This window comes from Eurosta solidaginis, chromosome 4 (genome assembly GCF_040869045.1).
Source record: "Eurosta solidaginis isolate ZX-2024a chromosome 4, ASM4086904v1, whole genome shotgun sequence".
Lineage (NCBI taxonomy): Eukaryota > Metazoa > Arthropoda > Insecta > Diptera > Tephritidae > Eurosta > Eurosta solidaginis.
The window spans coordinates 31,937,709-31,954,928 of record NC_090322.1 but is presented as its reverse complement, the minus strand read 5'-3'; the positions used below and the strand labels follow the sequence as shown (position 1 = coordinate 31,954,928).

The 17,220-nt window shown below is 34.8% G+C and overlaps 1 protein-coding gene across 1 annotated transcript; it reads right to left on the bottom strand.

Annotated features, from left to right (window-relative positions):
• Window positions 1-4,103: 4,103 nt before the first annotated feature.
• Hmg-2 (High mobility group protein 2) lies at window positions 4,104-16,369 on the bottom strand. Its single transcript, XM_067781171.1, has 3 exons — window positions 15,700-16,369; window positions 15,116-15,275; window positions 4,104-7,995 (listed from the first exon to the last, which is right to left on the bottom strand). The coding sequence occupies exons 1-3, from the start codon at window positions 16,181-16,183 to the stop codon at window positions 7,059-7,061; spliced, it is 1,581 nt and encodes a 526-aa protein (XP_067637272.1). The 5' UTR covers window positions 16,184-16,369; the 3' UTR covers window positions 4,104-7,058.
• Between the last annotated feature and the right edge of the window lie 851 nt (window positions 16,370-17,220).

Here is a 17,220-nt window from a genome sequence, read left to right as displayed (position 1 = left end):
ATCCAAGGACTTACTTTCTTAACTGGTTTAAACGGTTATGGCCGTCCTACAAGGCGCTAGTCGCCTGTTGGGTAAACTGTCGCCAATTGGTCACACCAAACGAATTTAAATCGTTTTCCCCCTAGTCTTTCTTCCTCTGCTTCTATAGGCGGGTTTCTAGAAAAATACTTTCTTAGTCCGAGCCTTATCTTTCATAGCATGGCCTAGCCAGCGTAGCCGCTGTGTTTTAATTCGCAGGATTTTGTTGATGTCTGTGTAAAGCTCGTACAGCTCATCATTAAATCTTCTTCGGTACTTGCCGTCAGCAGCGCGTAGAGGTTCGTAAATCTTTCAAAAAACTATTCTCTTGAACACTCCCAAGGCAGCCTCATCTGATGTTGTCATGGTCCTTGCTTCTGCACTACATATCAGGAAGGGTACAATAATTGACTTGTAGAGCATGATTTTCGTTTGCCGATAGAGGATTTTACTTTTCAATAGCCTCCCGGTTCCAAAGTAGCATTTATTGGCAAGATCTATTCTTCGCTGGATTTCAAGGTTGAAGTTGTTGTTTGTGTTAATGCTGCTTCTCAAATTAACAAGTCGTTTACTATTTCGGAATTATGGCTGCCAACAGTGCCACCGTTGCCAAGGTGCGAATACTCCTTGGACACAATGACAATGACAGCAGGTACTTCGCTAACATGATAAAACAACCTCGGAAAACATTTCCAACTAACTAACCTCAAAATATTAAGGTGGCCCTGAAAAATTTGGTTCTATATAGTGGAAATCGGCATTGAACACATTATAACTGCATCTATTAATGAGTGTACGCAATATTATTATGTAGCAATAATTAATTCAAGTTTGCAATGCCAAAAAGGGGAAGCGGAAATTGTAAGGAAAATTACCAAAGAGGAAAACAGTTTCACTATGAAGAGGGATGTTACAGATTAGTAGCAGCAACACCTTCAAATATTTGCGAAGTTTTTCTATAAAATAACAACGATAAGAATGTACAACAAATAATAATGTAGCCATTGCTTGTCAAAGGCAGTGGGATAAAGTGACATTCGGACTAAATTTATTGACAGCATTGAAAATTACTTGCTCATAATTGTTGGGTGGGGGTGGAAAACAACAACACTTTGCTGGAAAACTTTGTATGCTGTGAGAGCTGAGACGATTCCCTTTTGATTTTTCTGATTTCGTATGCTTAAGCATATTACCGCTTTGGTAAGGGGTGGGGGGAAAACTGCATTGTACTGCTGCAAATTAATAATGATGTCGCGTGTACAGTTACGGCAATGCCGTTGCGTAGAGATGGGGTGACTTTTTGGGCTGGAATACAGATTGCCTCACGATGCACAAAATTTCACGTATCGGCCGTATTGAATTATCCCTCGAATTTAGCGTTTCGCTTTCTCAGAAAATAATATTTCCTAGTTAATGAACTGATTTTGATTGTATAAATCGCATCCCCTGCCTATTAGCGGGACAACTTTTTTACTTCGCTACGTCCTACGAATGATCACCCTAAGACGTGATTTACACAGAAGGATTTGCCAAAAGCTTCGCCTTATTCTTCGTCTTTTACAGATGCGGTCAATGTATAGTTTAGGTACGGTCTTGTTACATAGAGATTGTGCTGCTTAAAGCGAAGCAAAAAGGGCTTTTCCACCTGGTGCTTTCAAGCGAGTGGGGTCTTTATCCTCCTTGGACTTTATAGGCCGATGCCGCTGAGAATTCCTCATAAGCCAGCCAGCGCAGCCAATAAGTTGTAATCCGCTGGACATCAATGTCAGTTCAACATTTAATCGTCTTCGGTACCCGCCGTCATGACGCGGAAATATCGATAAATCTTTCGTAGAACTTTTCGAACCGCCTCATCGGATGGTGTCAGCGTCCATGCTTCCGCACTAGGTAGCATAATGGAGATCAGAAAGCTCACTTGCACAGCTACATCTTTGTTTGTCGACCTTCAGTTTTTTGCTTTTAGGATATTATTATTTTTTTCGTTAATGCTTGTTCCCCGATAAACGAGGGCCTTACTTTTTCGAAATAACGGATGCCAACAGCTACGTTGTTGGTGACAGCAGGTACTTCGATTTGTCCACGTTCACCATCAAACCAATTTTCTTTTTCGGAGTAGGAGAAAGCAAACGGAGCTCGTGTTTGCAGTGCAAAACTGGTCTTTGGTGGTTTTACCAGGTCTGAAGACGAACCGATTGCAATCGTGAGGCTTACACTCGTCCGACCAAATTCTTCGTAGAAGTTGATGCACCCGCTTTAAGCAATCCTCAGCGCCGTATTTGAAGAACTTCGCGCACAATCAATCTGCGCCCGTAGTGTTGCAGTTTTCGGGCCCCATGCCCGGCTTCGGCACCTTTCCTGGGTATTTCTTCGCTGTCGCTTTTAAAAGGGCAAATAAGTCTTCTCTCCATAATCTAACCGGCTGCCATTTTCGTTCCTACAGAAATCCACCCCGGATTGTAACCTTCAGTCTTTCATTAATATAATATTCGGCTGTTAATCCTGGCTAGCTCACCTAGCAGCTCAAACTCCCTCAACGTTGTCCCAACGAAGAAGCGACTGGCAGGCTTGGCCCGGCCATACCCGTTTAAAAAGTGTAACCCAAATTAAGTAAGGCCGCGGATTTTCGCTGTGACAAGATACTGATCAGAGTCGATGTTGGGGCACATCGGGTACACATCAGTAATGTCAAAAAACTTCATGTTATGTAAGTAAACCTTGTGCTGGCTATGCTATGTCCATGTTTATACCCCGGCGAATTCGATTTGCCGCAGTCCTTTGTCGAATATGAATCTTATACAAGTACTAGCTCAACTGCCGCGGAAATGAAATTTTGGCCATCGAACGGATTTGTGAATTTTAGTGGGCTCTTACAAAAGGCATGCCTCAAAGCGGGAATATTCCTAGCCCCTTGAATTGATGGAGCGATAGATCAGTTATAGAATTTCTTAGCAATTTTTTATTAAGCTATACTAAATAAATACTAAGAGTAATTTTACTAGGGACACAACAAATTAAATGGTGTTATACTGCAGTATTTGGACGGCAATAAAATCCAGAGACGATCCGATACATAGAACCGGCAAATTCAATATTAAATACCATAAAGAAATACTGAACAGGCAGTTTTTGCCTAATTGTTATAAACCTAGACACCCTAGCAAACAACTGCTTCCAAGTGGGTTAAAGGAACACTTGCAGAAGCACTATGATGAGATCCAGCACCTGTCTACACAGCGGATTGATCCAGACAAGCATAGGTCCTAAGCAAAATCCATATAGAATCGGTAAACGCTTTTGCCAGAACGCGCCCGATGAACCCCGTTAACAATATACACAATCTTAGCCTTGTAATCTACCAAAAACTAATCAAAATAGCGGTTTCAACAAGAGTGGACCATAGAAAAGTTGGTTTTAGAGGCGTAGCTTCCGCATTACAATTAAAAAGATGGTTGGTGCCTTATGGCACATACATTACGTATGTTGGGGTTGATTCTGGACAAGTAACAGTTACAGTATCCAGAAAGAAGTTGGATCAGGGTGGCTCGTGTCTCCCTTGGTGTGCGCACTACCACTTTGATTACTTTGATGCCAAATTGTGAGTGGTCGCAGCACTGTTAGCACAACAACAACGACAACACTTATAATTAAAAATTATATTATTTCTCGTCACCATTCTTAGCGATTTTCGTTGAGTATGGAATTGTCTATCTTACCTGTAATCTCAACAATTTATGAAGTCTAAAAAAGTTGATTGATCGTACACGCTCTTGTTTCAGTCCTTAGCACTAAATTAAAGCTCAGATACATCTGAAATTTCAAGGTTTCTCGTCTTCATTTTTAGCGATTTTCGGAAGTCTAGAATTCTGAATCATTTTATTTTTTCTCGTCACCAATCATATAGGTTTTTCTGAAATTCAGCATAGTGGGGTATTTAGAAAACGCACCAAATTTTCCTTTGTTAGAAACATATAAAATATCAATTTACCTAGGAATGAACAAATAGTGTTTTTCTGTGGTATTAATTGAACTTTTCAGTTTTTACAGCAACAATGAAATACAAACAAATGGGTTTTCTGTAATTTGAAGAAAGAAAATATTTTATTATTAATACTAAATACTTCAGTATATATTTCGTATAGTTATTTTTAATTTTAGTAGTAGTTACAATTTATTTTCACTCGTCAGTATTTATATTATATGTATATTTATATATATCTATTTTATATATCTCATCTATCATATCGCACCCTAAACCAATAGCAGTCACAACTCAAAATCACACAGACTTTATTTAAATGCTGCTGCAAAAACCGACTTGACAATTGTTCCTAATTTGAAGATTATGGCCATTGATAAAACATATGGGCGATTTCGTGATGCCTTTACGAATTGATTTATGCCAAAAAGTCGTTGTAAAATTTCTTTGAATTGTGACACTTGTTGATTTAGAGTGCGATATATTTTTTTAAATTTTAAATTTATTCATTTTTAAATTATTAATTTTGAAACTAAATGGCTAGTATGTTTTTAAACTACAAATAATTTCATACTGTTATTTATATTAATTATATAAAAATTAAATGCCAAGTAACAAATGATTTGCTTAAGAAATTAAATAAATGTATATTATAGGAATGAAATAAATGTATGTTTTATTTGTTTGAACATTTATATTTTCTTGTGGGCATAAAGATAAGGAAAGTTTGAGCTGCAAAAAAAAAAAACAAAAAAATAAACTAGTTCATTGAGATATCGGCATTAAATTTATGAATGACAGAGCTCATGAGGTGTTTCCTATTAGATATTTATTAAATTATATATGTGAGAATTTTTTTTAAGAAAACAGACTTTTTTATGTTGCATTTATAGGAGATTATATTGTAATAATATATTTTTTCCCCTTTTTTAATATTAAGTGGCTCAGTATAAGAAATCTTTTGATGTGGACTTAGCGGCCGTCTTCGAAATAGCTTATTTTCTGCGGACAAGAACACAAAACTTAAGATTTCTTACAATTTTATTTTAGCATACAAATATTTTTATAAATTTTATTTTTGAAATATTGCGCTATATACATATTTTCGAAAACTTATATATTATAGAGCTATTCACCCTTATCGCGAGTTTTATTTTCACCCGAAAATATTCACAGTTTTCGTTCGCCCTATCGCAGAGGTGGCGTAACAATTTTTCGTGTTCGAAAAAGATTTCACCTTATCGGCAACTCTTTGTTCGGGCGAAATGAAGAGCGGGGAAACCCAAATTTGTTCACTTATATTTTACAGGCGTAAATAATTTTATGTTTTGAAATTTGATACTCTTATAATTATATATACTTTTATTATTAGAAATAAATCAATAAATAATGCACAATCGGAAACTGAGTGGAAAAAAGTGAAATTCCTGTATTGCTAAGTATGTACCTAAGTGCAATACTAAACATTATTTTATTAATTTTTTATTTATATTTTTGTTGTATTTTAAGGAAATATATGCTTGCTTACAAATTTTACACAATTGCAAGTAAATTATTTGTTCACTGTCAATTCGCAATAGAGCATCAGCTGTTTCGAAGTGAACTTTTGTTCGCCCGAAATTGCCGATAGGCGGAAAAAGTTCACCCGAACAAAAGAAGTGAAGGCGAACACTTTTCCGCGTGAACTTCGCGATAAGGGTGATTACTTTTCATTTCATCAAACACTCTTATTAATATAATAAGTTAACAAATGCGTAATGAATCAGTATTTATAGTATTAACGATTATATTTCAATATTTTTCTTTCTCGAAAATCAAATAGTTGTTTTCGGAAAGTAGTATAGCACGATTTTACAACTAAATAAGCGTATTTTGTAAAAGAAATGTTATGTATTAGAAGCACTTGGAAATGCTCCAAAGGAAATAGAATAAAAACTAACTTAAATTAACTTCAATTATAATTATATTCCTTCGTAATAAATATGTATGTTGATACAGATACAATTAATGCTGACAAGAACAACGAGAGGTTTGTTTTAATATATACATACATACATGATGAAATAATAAACTAAAAAATACGAAAACAATATTGCTAAATAATACGAAAAGTAATAACAAATTATATTATAATACCAATGTTAACATATGTAAATGTATGTACGCGTAATTCCGATTTATTGTTGAATTTGGCATGGCATTACGCATACAATATAAATTATATATATAGGAATATTGCTAATATCTTAACTAAAAACAAAACTACAATAATTAACCTCAACGGTGCATTTTTAAACAATTTTTACCAGTAAATGAATTTGGAAAATAAACAAAACATTTCACAATTTTTGAAAATCATGTAAATTTACAAATTGATGTGCAAAGCTAACTTTTGCTACAATAATGAAACTCAGACTCTATTACAAAGAAACTATTTCGAAAACAAAAATTTGCGAAAAATATTTCAAATTCAAATATACAAAGTAAATAAAAAATGTTGTTGTTTTATTTGATTTGTACATGTGGTTTTATTTGTGTGTAGAAATTACTTGCAAAATCCAGCTTCTGGGGGCATTTCTCGCCTTAGCTTTTACATAACATTTTACATTCTACTAATCACATACAAAAATTATGCTTCAAAACATTCTTAAAAAATATTTTCAAAATTTTTAAAATTCATCGAAATTTGCAAGTTAATCTGCGAAACTAGAATTCCTGCATTATACATATTCAGCTCCTGGCAATTATCTTCGCCGCAATTCAAAAGATTTTACATAAAAATCAAGCGCTCATAATGAGGTACTTAAATTGTTCGAAAACAAAAATTTAATACAAATATTCACCATACGAAAACTTAGTTTTTACTTTCAAAGAAAGCATTTTTTAAGCTTTTACATTGAAAAAAATTCCTCTTTCGAAAACACAAATTGCATAGAAACATTTTGAAGAGTCCATAATTTGTACTTTGTAAATCAAAATCAATCTCTAACAACCAACACAAATAACAAAGCTTGCTTCAACCATAACTAAATAAAAATTTCGAAATCTAGCAAAAAGTCTCGCTTTACAAATTAATTTGCAAATCTAATTTTCTTATAATATCCTTGGCCTTATTTAAACTAGCTGGACCGTGCGTATTTGTCGTTGCCATCTTATACAAATCGTTCATATATTTCTCAATATTATCCATTGTGGCGCCATTCGGTTGCGATGGTATGGACAAACCAGATAGTGCATGCGCCAATTTTGATTTTAACTTATCCAAATATAATTCCAGCAATCGATTCTTTTCGGCCAATTCATCATTTTCGTTCGTCATTTTTTCTACACCAAATTTCATATTCTCAACATGTTTCTCTAATACAGAATTTTGTTGTTCTAAATCTTGTTTCGATTTACGTAACGTGCGCAATTCCATATCGAATATTTTATTATGTTCCAAAAATTCATTTGTAAAAATTGGTATTTCGGCTGGCACGGCTGTTGTGTTTAAAAGTGATTTAGCTATGTTAGCGGTTGAAATTGTTGGTAATGTTATTGTTGCTGTATGTGTAGAGTTATTGTTGCTGGAGTTGCTATTCAAACTGTGATTGTTATTACTGTTGTTGCTACTTAATCTACTAGTGTTATTGGTACGTGTGCTGATGTGATTTGTATTGGCATTGCTATTAGTTGCGCCGCCTACATTAGTGAGTGTGGGTGTCGGTGTATGCTTACGTCGGCTCCTAACATCCACCGTTGTTGCTGTGGCTGTAGTTTGGCTCGGTAGTGTAGAGTTATCTTTTTCGGTATTGTGTTGAGTGGTTTCCTTGGTAACGCTTGTGTTGGTTGTATTTGTCTCTTTGTTTGGTGATTTTATGTTTCCAATTGATTGCGATTTTTCCTTTAGAACAGGTTTAACAAGTTCTCCCTGACTCTTGCGCACCTGTTTGTTCTTGGCCAATTCGCAAGCCAACACATCGGGATGCTCTTTGAGGAACGTATTCAATTCGGCAAGATAGCTTTAAGGACGAGAAAAAAGACAGTTTAGTAATAAATAAAAGAACAAATAGTTTAGATATAAAAATACTCAAGTAAAGCCCATGAATCAGCGAATGATTAATTGAAACCTCAGTCATCATGCCTATACGGTTTTATGTACACCATAGAACCTAGCATACTATTTCTACGCATTCTAGCTGCCACAATATAACTTTTTGAAATATAACAGAAATCCTTCGAAACCCATCGTCCAATAAATCAGTCTTGTAGACGTATTTCAGCTACTCGTTAGTTCAAGGTATCGCGAAATCATAGTCCAGATATATTGGTAGTATCAGATACTTAACAAAGTTTTATAACTATGCTTTACTGTTAAGAAGATATATTTCTAACTAACGCCCGTAAGTCCCGCTTAAATACCGTGGCATCACCGACAGTCAGCTTTGAGCAACCAAATAGCAAATTTTTTAAATTGTGTTTATACTTTTCCAACAACAGTCCGTCCAATGAAATTTTTACCTACGCGCTTTAGATCACAAACTAGTCGAATTCGTTCAAACAAAAACAATGTAACGATTAGTATTTTGTAAAAACTTTCACATTCGGTCCAGTTGCGATCGAGAGAATCGAGGTAGTAGAAAGGGAACTTCTAAATTAGTTGCGCGATAAGCTAGGTGCATAATTTTGAAGTTGTAGTCTTTGGGCTGATAATTGTTTGTTCAGAGTATTTCAGATACATTTCAACGGTATTCCCCAAATTTGGCCAGTGTAGTGTAAACAGCCAACAATTTTAATGCCAAATAAGTAAACCAGTTAATATGCTACCCTATAACAAAGATAGTCTAAATCTTCATCAACACAAAAGGGGCATTTGCTAATTGTTGGTGACAGAGCAATTCACACGATTTAATACAGGTGTTTGTACAACGCACGACCAAACCAAATTTGCTGACATTGCATTTCCCACAGAAGTCACAGCTCAACACAGATGTGTAGGTACATATTTTGTGTCGAGTTGTATGTAGGTATGTAAGTATGTATTCTTAAGGTAAATATGTATGTAAGTGTGTATGCTTAAAGTAAATATGTATGTAAGAATATGTTTAGAATAATTTAGTATAAATAAGCTGACAATATTTGAATAAAGAGGCGAAATCGTGCTATTGATATAATATTCAAATTTAGCACCCTAACCTCTAAACTCAACCCAATTTCGTTAAGAACAGTAAACAATTACAAATGAATCACTGCAAAATGCCTCACTCAATAGAAGAATTTATTAAGACAGCTTCATTAGCACTGTCTAAGTTCAAGAATTTGCTAATTCACAGTAGTAGTTTCCATAGAAGTTAATCAAAATAACATCTATGAAGGCTGTAAGGTAGAAGATTTATACCACAAACCTTATAAAATAATAACTTTTCGCAGCATAATGCTTGACTAAAAACCTTACGTAAGTGGAAATATTCAAAATACCTAAAGTTACAAGATCGGAAACTAAAAAACCAGCCAGAATGAAGAAAACAAAAAGTCACAAAGAGAGCCTTATTATAAATAAAGCGCATAATAAATAAATTTGCAATTAGACATGTCACGCTCGTTTTCATCCAAAAGGATAGAAAATTTGTAGCGTAATACAAGCAGCCAGATTTGTTGAGGAAGTTATTGACTTAGGACAATATTAAACAAGGCTAAAAAATGCCGACAATCTAGGACTTGTAAGAGAAAAAACAGTTGTCCCTTTGGAGACAAATTCGTCAAGAATAATGAATACTCGAGCAAGCATATTTTTTTAATATAAAATAGGTACCCAAGTTCTCAAAGATCTAATATTTGCATTAACCCCAGAAGTTATGCATGTGACAAATGTGGACAGAAATTAAAGAAGTTCTTCATAAATATCATGATGATCCCATCTTGGAAGGCCACCCAGAAAATCGCATGACACATAAGATCTAATAAAAATATTGCTGGAAAATATGAAAAATGGTATAAGAAAAGATATGAAAAATTTTTGCATCCACTGTACCCATTGGTTTAACCACTTATCACTATATAACTACTTCTTGCTCTAGCAGCAACTGAATATACCCAATCTACTGCATATCATACGCTCAAAGATCCCGCTTTTAGATCAATGTCAATTTTCAAAAAATGATGACTGCAACCATTACCTTATTCTATACGTTTCAATTTTAATTTGAAATGGACTACCAATACAAAAAACTTTGTTTAACCGTTTTCATCTAGGAAAACCTCGCCTTTTAGAGAGGTCATAAATTTAGATAATAGGATTTTTGGATCTAGATAAATAGATAGTAGATATATAGGGCCCTGTAGAATAGGAAAAGTAATTTTATTAATGACCTGCGGAATAGAAAATATCAATAAAAAAATAATTTTATTAATGACCTGCGGAATAAGAAATTATCAATAGGAAAAATAATTCTATTAATAACCCTGTAGAATAGAAAATATCGCTAGGAAATATAATTTTTTTAATAACCTGTAGAATAAAAAAAAAATATCAATATCATAAATGATAAGAAAATAATAATACACAAAAATAGACTAAAATTAATAGAATAAGTAAATTTTTAACCTACAAACATAAAATACCAAATATAGAATTAATTTATACTTAACTAAATAAAAATAGAATGCTCATGCATTCTCCAAATGCCAAATAAGAAAACTAGTTAATATGCTACCCTATAACAAAAAGAGTCTAAATTTTCATCAACACAAAAGGGGCATTTGCTAATTGTTGCTGACAGAGCAATTCACACGATTTAATACAGGCGTGTGTACAACGCACGACCAAACCAAATTTGCATTCCGGCAAATTTGCTGACATTGCATTTCCCACAGAAGTCACAGCTCAACACAGATGTGTAGGTACATATTTTGTGTCGAGTTGAATGTAGGTATGTAAGTATGTATGCTTAAGGTAAATATGTATGTAAGTATGTATGCTTAAAGTAAATATGTATGTAAGAATGTGTTTAGAATAATTTAGTATAAATAAGCTGACAATATTTGAATAAAGAGGCATTCATGCATTCGCTCATTAACGTTTACACCTCAAAAAACACTCTATTCATTTTTCCACATTGTATACCAGTGAGAATAAACTCTCAGGACTACAGTTATGTTTAGTTGTTGTTGTATCAATGTTTCGCCCCACCTAATAGCTGCCACCGATCACAAATTGTCATCAATATCCTCAAAAGGGAGTCCAAGGAAACTTGCTGTTTCGACAGGGGTGGACCATAATGAAAGGGGTGTTGAGGCGTTGGTTCCACGTTGCAATTGAAGAGGTGGTTGGTGTCAGCTGGGAGCACATTGCAAGCGGGGCATACATTTTGTATGTCGGGGTTGATTCTGGATATGTAAGAGTTTAACCTGTTACAGAATCCAGAACAAAGTTGAGCCAGAGTGACTCGCGTTTCCCTGGGGAGTATGCGTTCCTCTTCCGTAAGTTTTGGGTACTGTTCTTTGAGTACTGGATTCGCCGGGCAATTTCTGGCATAAAGGTCCGATCCCTGTTTGTGGAGTTCACCAAGGATCTGCTTGTGTTTTTTTTGCTTCATACGGCTGAGTTCTCAGGTGCCGCATTTCCTCAAAATGCTTACGGAGATGACGCAGACTACGGGACGTCCTAGGACGTGAGCAGCAAGGAGCCACAAAAGATTTATAGAAGTTACGTGGACGTCTGGTTTTGGGGTCTAGCCCAGAACAACATGTCCGATGCAACCATCCCTTACACGAGACACACTGACAAGAGTATGACCGTCCTAAAAAGATTCTTTTCCGGCAGATGCAGCAAAACCATTTCTCAGGACCGGGGTCAGGAGACGGACCCGGATTGGGTTCGATACCTTCCCGGAGCAAGAGAATATGGAGCAGTCCCGCTGCAAGGAGCTGCTGGGAGGATGACAATTTGTGGGAGGGACGCAACAAATTAAATGGGGTTACACTGAAATGGCAGTCCTTGGTCGGGAAAAATCCCGAGTCGCTCCGGTACATAGAACCGACGGCCTTGGGATTATATTGTAAGATATTGAGATATTGGTTATTATTGTTTATGTAGCGCCCAGTCACTTTTTAGATACCTTTTCGTCCTTTTCGTGTGTTTTCCATACTTATAGGTAGAAAGTAGTATTAGTTTCCTTACAAAAGTGGAGCGAGGTAAAAGTTTTAGAGCCCCAAACCAACTTTTAGCTGCTCAGAACTTTTATGAAATTATTTTTTTACAATGTGCAACTTATAAAATATAATTAAACTTATTAAAAATTAAATTTTTTGGTCAGACAAGCAAAAAACATTTCTAGTAGGTCTACTGACGATCGGTTTGTATTTTTTTTTTTTTTGTGGTGTACAGCCTTGGGCAGTTTACGAACTCGAAACGTTTACTGAAAACTGGAACAAACCGTAACTTTTGTTAGTTGCAATTATTGTAGCCTTGAGTAAATGATTTGAATGTAATGAAAAATTTCAATACAGCCACAATTGTATACTGTGGATATGAAATTCGAAATTTTCTTTGAAACTCGTACTACCACTGCAAAGTCTCATTTATTCTTATTGCTGTTCTGCCTGCTTAGGCTAGTTTACAAATTATATATTGTTTATTAATTGCGTAATTGAATTTTTGTTTTTTTTTTTTTCTCTTATGCTGTTCTGACTAGCACTATAAAATAATTTTGCCAAAATTTAATATGTAAATACAAATACAAACTTAGCTAGTGCAGATGGTAATATGTTATCACATAATGATTTATCTCTTGTATCTACTACGTAAATATGTATTGATTATATACAGTTATAAGTATGTTGAGTGCGAATTATGTACACTTGCAAATATACATTTACCTACTTTATACATATATACTTATCTCAATGCAATTGAGTATACATAAACATATATATATATTTATATAGATTTGGTTGCTTATTCGCTTATATGTGTATAAATACATATATCTGTATATATATATGTATCTACAGTCTGCGACAAAACAAAACCACCCGGCTTAAGCCGATTAGATCAAATACGTTGCGCTAGAGGACAAAGCCATATCTGCAAGTTGATACATACATAATAAACTTATGTTTAGTAAAACAATACTACTATTAATACATATGTAAATATTTGTACTTAATGCATGTGATGTCTCTTGATTTCGCATTATACAATTCAAACCCCATAAACATTAGTTCATGCATGCTGGTATTTAGAGGTATGTATACATATACATATGCATATACTTTTTGCTACCAAGTAGCATGTAAAGTTGCCCAACAACAATACGAACATACATACAGGCATATAAACTGCTGGTGAAATAGCAGTCAGAGCTATAATTCAGCTTTTTATAAAAATATGGGTTGGATAATCTAACATGGATTTGTTCATCGGAACAACTTGCTTGAATTTACGTCTTTTGTTATGAATGGTTTTTTAGTTTGCAAACAAACAGATGTAATTTACACCGACTTTAGTAAAGCATTTGACTCTGTTAATCACGAGCTCTTAGTTACCAAACTTGATCTTCTGGGTTTTCCAGCGCCTTTATTAAGTTGGATTTCAAGTTATCTTGAAAATAGGACTCAGTGAGTCTTCTTTAACAACAATCTTTCAAAGTCGTTTGATGTAACTTCTGGCGTGCCCCAGGGTAGCCATTTGGGTCCATTACTCTTTAACCTGTTCATTAACGACTTACCAAAGGTTATATTATATTCTAGAGTTTTTATGTATGCAGATGATGTAAAACTTTGTTACACATATCTGCCTTCGAACTTGTTCTGTTTTAATCAGCTTCAGGCCGATCTTGACTCATTTCAAAGCTGGTGTACTGCAAATTTACTTTTGAATTACTCTAAATGTAAGCAAATGACTTTTCACCGTGTGAAGCCGGTCCTATCATCTTATACACTTAACGGCGACCCCTTGGAGCGGATATCTATTGTAACTGATTTAGGAGTTATTTTTGATCCGAAATTAAGTTTTACCACACATATTTGAACCGCTATAAACAAAGCAACTGGTGTATTAGGTTTTATCAAACGTTGGGCTAAAGAGTTTGATGACCCTTATTTCACAAAGATCCTTTATACCAGGCATGCTTAACGTTAATTTGACGTTCTTAACGTTAATAAACGAAACGAAGTGACTTCGTTTCGTTTATTAACGTTGATTATTGTAACGAAATGATATCGTTTCGTTCGTTAAGCATGCCTGCTTTATACCTCGCTGGTACGTCCTATTCTCGAGTACTGTTCATGTGTCTGGTCTCCGATCTATCAAATCCATGTTGATCGGATTGAGTCGGTCCAGAGACGGTTTTTAATTTTTGAATTACGAGGTCTCAACTGGGAATCAAGTACTCATCTTCCACCCTACAGGAATAGACTTCTTCTAATTAATTTGCCATCTCTAGAGAATCGTAGAGTATTACTTGGCGTTATGTTCATTCACAAGCTCATCATTGGTGTGATTGACTCCCCTGACCTAATCAGTCAACTAAATTTTGCGGTTCCTGCTAGGGCGTCCAGACATTTTGTGCCTTTTCATTTACCTCTATGCCGGCAAAATTTTGCTAGAAACAATCCCCTGCGCCATTGGTGCTCGCGGTACAATGATTTGTATAACTGCATTGGCTTTGAATTTTCGTTTGCTGCTTTACATACTGCTATACTCTTATGTTTAGCCTGATATTTTAATTTTATTTTTTCTTATACAATGCGATGTCAAATGTTTATAACATACAAATTTTCTATGTACCTTTTTTGAATTTTCTAATTTTAAGAATGGCTCTGTATTGTACATATATATCTGTCTATTACAATAATTAGTCGACCGCTTTGTGTTTGCGTCGAATTTAAATAAATAAATAAATTTAACTTTGCACATTCTATTATGCAATCACAGATAATTAAATACATATATTTAGAGCCTATATATATATATGTATATTAGTAAGCGGATATTCCTATGTCGACTTGTACATTCATACGCCATACTTATATACAAATATTCAAAAACACAGCATATGTCATCGTATGTCAGCTCTGTGCTCAACCTCTTTAACCACCTCCCTACCATTGTACAAGTATAATGATTACTTATTAACTCACCGTTGCTTATCCACCTCTGCTGCTTTCATATAGGGCGCTTTTTTTTCCTCTGTCATCTTTTGCCATTCTTCACCAATCATTTTTGTATGCTCCATTGCAGTTTTTGTTGGAAATTCCTTGCGAAGAATCTCCCGACGATCATTCATGTAACGAACATAACCTAAACAAAGGCGGAAGAAAGGAAAACACTGTTAAAAAGGCATGCTGATTTGCGAATGATATGAAAACGTGCATATGCATGTACATACTCATGCACCTATATGTATGGTTGACATGCATTTTTAAATTTAAAATGCATAAAATGTATGTATGTTTATTAGAGATATGTGCCTTCTACAGAAAGCCAACTTGTATTCATAATTTATAGTCATATACATACTACAAATTACATATACGATTGTAGGATTTCTTTATATCACATCTTATACATAACATACATACATATTTATACACAAATTTCAATATACAGGAAACAAAAGCTGACTGGGCCTGTTTATGCTTCCAACTAAAAAAAAATCCTTTGTACATATAATCAGCAACAAATCAAGCCCTCTAAATTTCATACATTTACACATATCACCTACCAGTTAATGGCATCTTCGGCGCACCGGCCACTTTAATTTTACGTCTTTTCAAACGGAATGATTGATCATCCTCAGAAGCTGTTGAACCACCGCCACCACTACCACGTTTACGACTCACTTTTTGAGCTGTTGGCGTTGATTGCCCTGCACTATCTTCACCATCTGATATCGAGATAATTGGTATATCTTGATCGATTTGCTTGGTGCCTCCAGATATTTTTGACGTTATCAACTTGGCGTTATGTGGTGGTTGTTCTCTTTGGTTTTCATTGATTTTCAGTTTTCCTGATGTTGTTAGTATCTTTGTTGATGGTATTTCAATTATTTCAATATCCATATCCTTGTCAGATGTATCCGATATTCCTCCAGCAGCATTCATGTCTGTTAAATTTTCTGTTGTTGTTGTAGCTTTACTTTCTTTCGTTCTTGTATCAGGAATTGGATTCACTGGCATCGAATTATTTGTAACGCTCGTTGCGCTCATCTGTTTTTGTTGTTCCTCTATGTTATTCAAGCAATTTGCCGTACCTTGTTATAATAAAGCACACTTTCGTAAACTCTATATATTTTACTTTTTTCCACCTTTATATATCATAAATTAAAAATTGTCACACATTTCACCGCTAACGTATTTCTTTTGCCGAATTTTGATGAACATATGAAACATGTCGGAACGATACAAGGTGGCAGCAGGGGACAGCTGATTATAAACTTTTTTATTTCGTTTGATACATGAACTTCCGGCGCAGTAGGATTTTGACAATTGACCATCGAATTTAAAACAACAAAGTACATGGAATTTTTATTTATGGTATGTCACCATACTGCCACCTTGTATCGTTCCGCCATGGTATGAAAAAGCCGCTGACGGGGTATGTTCAGCACTGCGCGTCGCGCCATCTGATAAATTAAGTGTGGTGGATTTGAAGATAGTGGTAGGATCTTGACGGCACCATGAACAGATGACTGCCAGAAATCAGATGATTCGTAATTTTTAAATGATTCGACACTTCAACTTCCGGTACAGGACTATTTTGACCATTGTTTACTATATAGTTTGGCAGCTTAAATTGAATTGTTACGAATAGAGTGGAAGGCAGTGAAATAGGCAGTCGAATAACATATAATGAAGGAATGGTTTTCGGAGTTTTTTCAAAGTTAAAAAAAAAATGATAAAAGCTTTAATATAAATAAAAATATTGTTTTAATAACAACAAAAACGCCTTATATATTCTATATATATAAATTCGTAAGGATTATCTCACTTTAAAATTTGAGCTAAATAATCTAAAGTTTTTTTTTGAATCTGAGTCGAGAACTGTGCGTGTGAATGTGCGCATTTTCAGCGATCAGCTGTTAGTTGCGCTACTCGGTAAGATTTACAATGATTTTGACATTAGTCTATCGATTTACAAAATAATTATTTATGATTGTAGGTATATCACCACAAATCACCTACCCAGATTGCGCATTCACGAGTTTAATACTATTTTCACACAGACGACTTATTGAATAATAAAG